Source organism: Onychostruthus taczanowskii, unplaced genomic scaffold (assembly GCF_017590055.1).
Source record: "Onychostruthus taczanowskii isolate IOZ18803 unplaced genomic scaffold, ASM1759005v1 scaffold28, whole genome shotgun sequence".
Taxonomy (NCBI): domain Eukaryota; kingdom Metazoa; phylum Chordata; class Aves; order Passeriformes; family Passeridae; genus Onychostruthus; species Onychostruthus taczanowskii.
This window is the reverse complement of record NW_024500128.1, coordinates 6,744,058-6,752,281: the sequence shown is the minus strand read 5'-3', so window position 1 is coordinate 6,752,281 and position 8,224 is coordinate 6,744,058. Positions and strand designations below refer to the sequence as shown.

The 8,224-nt window shown below is 37.8% G+C and overlaps 1 protein-coding gene across 2 annotated transcripts in view; it reads right to left on the bottom strand.

The window, feature by feature from the left end:
- Positions 1–339: 339 nt before the first annotated feature.
- The window catches only part of BMPER (BMP binding endothelial regulator), a 145,697-nt gene continuing 137,812 nt past the window's right edge, over positions 340–8,224 (bottom strand). For both annotated transcript variants that reach the window (XM_041407953.1, XM_041407952.1), the window contains exons 14-15: positions 6,910–7,040; positions 340–944 (exon numbers count right to left, since the gene is read on the bottom strand). In XM_041407953.1, the coding sequence (XP_041263887.1) occupies positions 763–944; positions 6,910–7,040 (313 nt within the window). In that variant the 3' untranslated portion in view covers positions 340–762. The remainder of the gene's footprint in view (positions 945–6,909; positions 7,041–8,224) is intronic.

The window sequence follows — 8,224 nt, the reverse complement described above, 5'->3', positions numbered from 1 at the left end:
TGGTGCCATTCCAGAAAGAAATATCTCTATCCTGACCATTGTCCAACCAGCTTTGGAAATCATTTTACACAGTTATTTCAGTAAAGCATAAAAGCCAATCCCCAGCTTTCTATGCCTGATTAAGCACTGTCACCAATCACTATGCAGCTCTAAGGTACACATGAAATATTCCTAGATAAATCCTCCATCTCCAGAGAAATATGTTTCCTGTACAACTGTAAATCCAGGTTCTGTGTTGAAACTAATCCAGCCTGGCAGTGCAGTGGCCCTAGAAAAGTTTCCTTGGTAACAACAAACTTATGCAATGGCAAAGTCATCCAATCTTTTCATGCCACAATATTATATTAAAAACACATGGTTTATTTATACAATGAGTTACAGATCAGGGTCCTAGAAATAATAATACATAAACTTTATAGCAAAAAATATACATATTATAATTCATCCTTCTATGGTATATAGAAATTATGTATATTTGTGTGTGGACATATATATAAATATATGGGTTGTACTTACGTTTAGGGCACTTGTGTATGGACACGTGTGTCCAAATACACACAGTATACGTTTATATATCTTTCTAGGTGCCTCGTGTGTGTACTTAGAGACACACAAATAGACACAGAGGAGCATATTTACACTCTGTGAGTAGACATGTACTTTGCAGAATCTGCACACAAACAGCTGGAGTCCGTCACTGGCTGTGAGCATCAGGGGAGTCAGTGACCACCCACACTAGAGTCCATGGAAAGAGAATGAATGTCACCGCTGCGGGCACAGGACTGGTTTGATGCATCTTCCTCTGTGAAGAACTAAATTTGCAGGGCAATGACACCCTGCAATGCAGGGCTTGTTGCATGGTCCAATTTCATTCCAGTTGTCACATGTTTTGACACATCCCGGACCACAGGTATCATAAACTGCACCGTGTTTACACTGGGTTGCTGAAAAGAGTTAAAAAGAAGAAAATATGTGTATTACACAGAGCCCCACGAGGAAATCTACTTATCTGTTTGCTTAGTTTCTACTGCAAATATCAAAAAGTACATTTTAGCATGACGATTACCTAGAGGAAAAAATTACTTGTAAAATGATTCCACTATATTACATAATAAATATAAAAGTAGCAAAATTCCTTATCAAAAGCTATCAAATCCACAGCAGTATTGAACTTTTTGAGAATTTTAACACAGCTAATGGTATATAAAGCTTTGCAAGATTTCTATCTGTATGCTGATCTACACTTTATATTAAAGGATTAAAACTGTTTATTCATTACAATGCCTTTTACCAAAGATTTCTGAAACATTTATAAGGACAGTTTTATTATCAGTTCTATTCCTACAGAAAGAAGAAGAGTAAGGAGAGTCATTCACCCCATTAGAATTTCTGATGCCAAGATTATATTTTCTATATTTCATATTGCAGCAAACTAAATCAGTGTTGTTATCCAGAAGCACCATTTCTAAAACAAAAAAAATAAACAAACAACCAAAAATTAAAAATCAATTGTATCCATGCTGTTTTACTAAGGGATCACTGACAGTGAGGGCTCTTGTACTTAATGATTCCAGTATCTATTCATTAATTTATGTAGCTGACAGTTCAATGCATTTTCAACATAAAAGATCACTGAAGGCTCAGCTAAAAGCACTATAACCCCTCCAGATCAATATTGAAACTCTCAACATTTTATATCCTTCCTTTTTAGTATGGAGAATAACACACAGTTCAGTGGCAAATAAAAGTCTGTTATTCTTTTTAACAGCTGTGCTGATGACAAAAACAAGGACTGATAAAATAGTTCATAGATGGTAAGGGACTCTCAAGCATCCAGAATCATCTCATGCTACTTCCAGAAAGGTGATTGTCTTAGAAAGATTTCTTCAACTTTGAGAGAGACTGAAGGTCAATATTTTTTAAGCAATAATTTTCTTACAGACAGAAAACACTGTTTTGTTTTGAGAATTAGCCTACAGTTTCATTACAGTACTGCTATTATCCATAAAGAGAAAACAGAAATAAATTGATTAAATATATATAAGTGTATCAAAGAGGATGGAAGTCTTATTGCTAAGTTATAATAAATTTAAGGGGTTCCTTTTCACCACTAAGGGATCTTCAAAACAGCATCAGCTTCTTTCAAGTTTTACTTGTGCATTTTATGGGATTTATGCACACACAATTCTCAGGACACAGATATTAATAAAAAACCCCAAAATTGTTAAAAAATATGATAGTACAGAGGCAAATTATCCTGGTGTTACAGAGAATCAAATGCTGAATATTAAATGGATATTAGATATCAAGGGAGAAAAAACCCCAACCTTCTATCCTTAAGCATAAGAAATCACCTAGAGCAACCTAGAAACTCTCTGAGACATCTTTAATTAAACATTGTTTTGGAATAGGTTGGAAACAAATATTTGTCAGCTATGTTCAAGACAGGCTTATTCAGTTTGTGAGCATAGATCTTTTGAGAATATTTTTCCACCTTTACATTTCTGTCTTGCTCTGCATGATAAATTCCATGCATACTTAAGAAGGAACAAACAAAAGGAAAAACTAAAAAAAAAAAAAAAAATTAAATTTAATAGGAAATTTAGAAGGTGGGAAAAACACATGCAAGCAATATTAAGCATAGAATAAAATGTTAGATTCCCAGGAAACTCTACACTTACATAGTGTGTTAAGAATAGAGATTGAATCTTTGTAAGAGGGGAAACAAAACTGTGCAGATCTCCCCAGTGATTTGCAAACAACGTATTAAGAGACTAGAAAAGCAGACCAAGACATTCAAGGACGGTCAGTAATTGTCCATACACAATGTGAATTATCTTACAGGAGCTGTTTATTAGAAGCTTTTATTCTTCCTCTCTGAAAATGAGCTTCCCTTTGTAGGATTTCTAATTGACCATTAGACTTCAGCACATGTAGTTTCCATACAGAAAGCAATGCAAGCTTCGGTTTTAAGGCTGCACAGGTTTCATCCCACAAAGCTTTAGTGCAGTAATAGCTGGCCCATTGATTCCACCTCAGCTCTGTTTGGTTCCTTAGCTGGTAGGTTTAAGGAGAGTTGGCTAAAGGCTTCTTTACACTTCCTCATCTCTGCCCCAGAGCAAATGAGAACCTATTACAGCCTGCCCTCGGCAGCCATGGCATCTGTAAGTACTCCCCCTTCTGCTTTACCACACACGCATGTGGGATGTCAGAACACCTCCTTTTCCTTCAGACAATGCCATGTAGAAGATATGATGACTATTTTCTGCTGTAGGTAGCCTATAATGGCATTATTAACATGCTGCCAAGGGGAAAATCAAAAAGTACAATGGCTGCTGTTTAAGTTCCCTGGATGGCTTTTATTGTTGAGTGATTCAGTTGTTAACATGTGGTGTGATTGATCCAACATTCCACTTCATCAACAGTTTAAAATATAAAAATAAAGACATTGTGCAGAAGGCTTCCCAGGAGCTGCTGAAGTGATTCACTACCATGTAAACATGGAAAACAGAAGTGGTGTCTTTGCACCCTTCTTCTAAGACAAATTCCTCTCTTAAAGAACTGAGCTCTGTTACTAATAATTTCCTTAGTACACTAGCAAAAAAAAAAAAAAAAAATCAAAACCCCAAACTCAACGTACAAAAGTTACTAATAATACTGTATTTTGAAACATTACCAGTCCTAACAGGATTTTTCCACTCTTCTTCTAGAACATGTGTTTGGCATGACAGATGTGAGCTTCCTCAGACCACTTTCTGAGCTGGCGGGATAATAGCCAGCTCCAGTCCGAAGCCATATAGTCATATAAATACAGCACTGTGCCTGAGCTAATAAACCCAGCTTATTAAGGATACTAGTCTGCAAACTAGACCTGGTTTAGTCCAGCCACTTTGGCAGATTCACAGAGGAGGCTTCTGTGCCTGTCGTTGTAGACATAATTAATCAGGAGGAAATCTTATTCCCCAACAAAAAAGCCAAAATATGTATTATAACTGCTGAAGGATTCCCTTGGCTGATGATATCTGATAAATCTGATTTCACAGAAAATTCTGAACTAATATTTGAGCATCAATGAATGTTCTGGCTTCTTCTGTCAGTGTTACACAGTTTTCAGGTCTTCTGTAAGACTTCCAAATGGCATTTCACTCCTAGTGCTTGCAGTTCACTACATTTCCTGCTAACAGAGCTAAAGGTGATGGATCTGAGCACTGAACTTCCCATGATACACTCCTTTAATATTTTCAGCTTTCAGTTTTCAGTAAGTATCCACTGAAAAGCCAAAATAGCCCTCCTGATACATTTACACAGGCAATAAAGCAGTTAAAGGAAAGCAACATATAGCAGGGAAAAGGAGTGACACATGCCATAAAATTCTCTAGCAGAAAAGGGACCCAAAGGAGAAGAGTCAAAACCAGATACAGGCTCATTTCCCTCCAATTCAACTGATCACAGAGGAAAAGAGAAAATTGTTCAGATTTCATGAAACTGCTGTAGCATGTCAGCACATCAGTGCATTTTGCACTATGATATAGCCCTTATCTCATTGTTTTCTTGCATGTGTAGTCATGCCCATGGCAGGGAGTTATTGCTTTCTGCCATCCTTGAGCCTTCTTTCTCTTGGTATCCTGAGAAATGCAGCATTAAATTACTATATCCCAAGGCCTTTTACCACTTCAGTTTACTTAATTGTACTTTATATACTTCTTGTCTAGCCTTTCTTGGGTAAAAGAAAAATTTTTTTTCTTTCTCCTTTCCTTTTCAAACTGCTTCCTTCCATTTCTATCCTTTATTTTTCCTCTTCCATGTATCACTTTTTCTTATTTCTTCTTTCCCTCATACTGGCTGTCCTGGTTTTTTAATTTCTCCTTCAAGAACTATATTTTTTTCCTATGCCCATCCTAACAGATCTAACTCCCTACTACCTTCTGTGGCAACCCTTATCCTTTTCCTAACCCTCTCAGTTCCCATGTTCACCACCTTTTCCTACCCTAACCATTTTGCTTACTCATTATTTTCCACTTTTCACTCCTCCAGTTAAATGACAGCTGACATTCCCTTTAATGAGCCAGCCTCATAGGACAGCAAACCTTGAGCAGCAATGTTCTGCAGAGTAATGTAGAGGAGCACAAGCTATTGCACTGGGGGGAGAGAACAGCACATAGGGAACAGGACATGCAATTCAGCCTCCTGAGCATCCTATTTGGCTGGCCCTCCAGACAACACAAGTTTCCTGAAGATTATAAAGATGAGCTAAGTTTACAGCAGTTAGGGTAGAGCAACTGGCAACCACAAAAGATCTGGTTTAAAAACACACAAAAGTATAATTAAAACCTGACTTACTAATAAGTATACTCCATTTTCATCAGAACACAACTCTTGCAAGTATCCCACCAGTTATGAAATGTCAAGCAGGAAATGAAAGTCATAGAATGCTAAAGTTTTATTACAGAAATTTTGTTTCCCACATATGAACTTTTATCTGTAATTGAGACACAATAATTGCAACTACTTGTTTTGGAGAGGAAAAAAAAGCCTGTTAAAGATTAAAATCTTGATGCTGGCCACTGGTACCATATGGAAAGCAGTGGATGCACTTTAATTTAATGCTTACTGTATTATTTACTTAGAAGATGGTGCTACTTATCTAACATTGGATACTTAAATAAGTGTTTTGAGGGTACTTAGCCTTATACAGCTTATTTACATTTTCCACTTAACAAGATTTCCCCTTTCCCTCTAGAAGAGATTAAAAAATTCATGTTGATTTAAAAATGTCTTTCATTAGCTTTAATGGAGGCTGTGTGTTTAAATTCCTTCATAATGTTCTCTCAAGGACTGGTTTTGCCTCAGAAAATTTTCTTCTCTTTGGTAAGATGCCAGAAAAAAAATTGTGAAATTAAGCGTCAATTAGTTAAGTCGTGATATGTCAACACTTGTATAAACTCCTTAAGGCAGGGGCTGCTAGCAAGGAGTTTTTATTCTTTTCACAGCATTTGCCATAGTGAGGTCTCAGTCTGAAGTGCTTTATAAAAAAAATCTAGATGCTTGCTTTAGGTTCTGCATGGATCAGCTACCAGATAGACAGATTAAAATTATATATATTACTAGTGCTGTTCAAAACCACATCCTTGAATAGGGTTTTCACTTAGTGAGACCCTGTTTGGATTGTCCTGTTGCTTTGTAAGGAAAAAAAATGAACCTTTTGGGAACAGTCAATCAAACATAATTTGCTCTGTCACTCACCCATCCCTGCTAAAATGCCTTCAACAGAAAAGGAAATTGACGTTCAGAGAGACCCTGAACCACACGCAATCACCAAAATGGACCACAGAGTAATAGCTCATAGACCAGCACTGAGTATCCTCCTCTCATTGTTTTTTGGTTTTTTTCAACTACTGTTAATTGCTTTACATAAATCTGAATACGTTTCTAGGCAAACCAATGCCATTATAGAGTGTCCTAAACTAATGACACCATCATCAGGGGAAATACTCACCTGCAATATTGCATTTTTGTTCAAGTGCCCATAGCCGCAGGCCACTGCTTCTCATGGAGGCAATTACTCACAATTATTTGCAATTAATGCAGTCCAAATCATAAAGTATGGACCAAATGGAATTATTAATGCAGGTTTACATTTTAATATTTGCACTAAATACATTTGCTTCTCTTTCCTTGTCAAACCTACTGCAATTATATGTACATGTTGTCCCCAGAAATATAACTATGTTTTGACAGGAGGTCAAAGTTTTTCTGTAATCAACAGTTTACATATTCTGAAAGAAAAACTTCCAACAACTTCCAAGCTGCTACAATTCCTGTATCATTTTTGATCCTACTCCACCAGTAAAAGGATAGGATGATCACAGCCTATTAGCCTATGCAAAGAAGCAGTCCCAAAATGCTTACCTGCACAGTTCTGCTCCGGCACCCAGTGGACTTTCAGCCCTTCCCTCTGACAGGCTCGGGTGTATGCCAGGAATGACTCACAGTAGCAGTTTTTATGGATCGGACACTCACACATGTCTGTCACACAGGACCTGCAGAACAAAACCCCAAAACAAATAAGAAAGGAATGTTTTGGTAGGTATCTGCCTGAGGGTTGGAGCTGTCTACTTTCCAGTCACACGGCATTCAATGCCACAGCAACTTGTGTTAAATAGAAAGAAAGTTAAAGGCATTCCTGAGGTTACATCTCCAGGGCTCTCTTTTTTGGTGAGCTACTTTAATGCAGAGAAGCCTCCAGAGCACCAGGGAACCACACAGAAACAGGGAGTTGAGAAGACCCAAGAAATGTCAAGGTAGAGAGGACTGAGACCATAATGGGGGAAGGCAAACTCCATTTTTGCAATGATTTTGTGTCGACATAAGATAAAAACCTTTTATTCCTAGAAAGTAATAATTTAATAATTTTACCAACAATCATGATAGTAGTGTTAAGTGTATGAATTCTATAGGCAATGAGCACATGTCCCTCCATGCAAGAGATGATGCCTTCTCTTCAGGTTACCTCCAGACTCTTCCTGCTCTGAAGGCGTGAAAATAGCTGTATGTCTGTTTTCTCAGCAGCATCACTACTAAGTGCCAGACTTTAAGACGCTCCAAAGGAACAGGGCTGATGCAGCATAACTGAGCAGTTTCATGCTAGGAAATCCCTCAAGCATGGTTCATACCATCCAGTCTCTTCTTATGTGGAAGTACCACAATGACAGGGAGCAAAGCTGCTAGCATGACCCTATGTGAAACTGCTACTGTGGATGTCACCACTATATTTCAAGTTAGCTCGTTCAGAACATGCGCCTATTTGGCACAGACCTAAAATATAACTGGAAAGAGCCAAGAGATTTGCAGTTGGTGGTTTCTCCATATGCAAAATGTTTAGATGGTTCTGCATGTGTAGGAATGTGAATTCAGAAATGCTGAGTTTCTACTGCTCTCAGCAGAATCATTAAAAGGCAGGGACAAGGTATAGGGAAGGCATACTCTGAAAATCACCCCCTCAGTTTATCTGCTTTCCACTGAAAGTGCTCTGTGCATGACCCTTGGGTGTCCATGGTCAAGGCCCCCCTATTCCATGCATGTTCGGGGGCTTTCCTGTTTCTGAGAGGACAAAGGTACAAATCCTCTTGCAAAGATGAAGTGCTGAAATGAAAAATGTGCTCTTCATGTTAGTTGCTCTTTCTGTGCACTATAATATGAATTGTCTATAGGAAAAGGATAGATA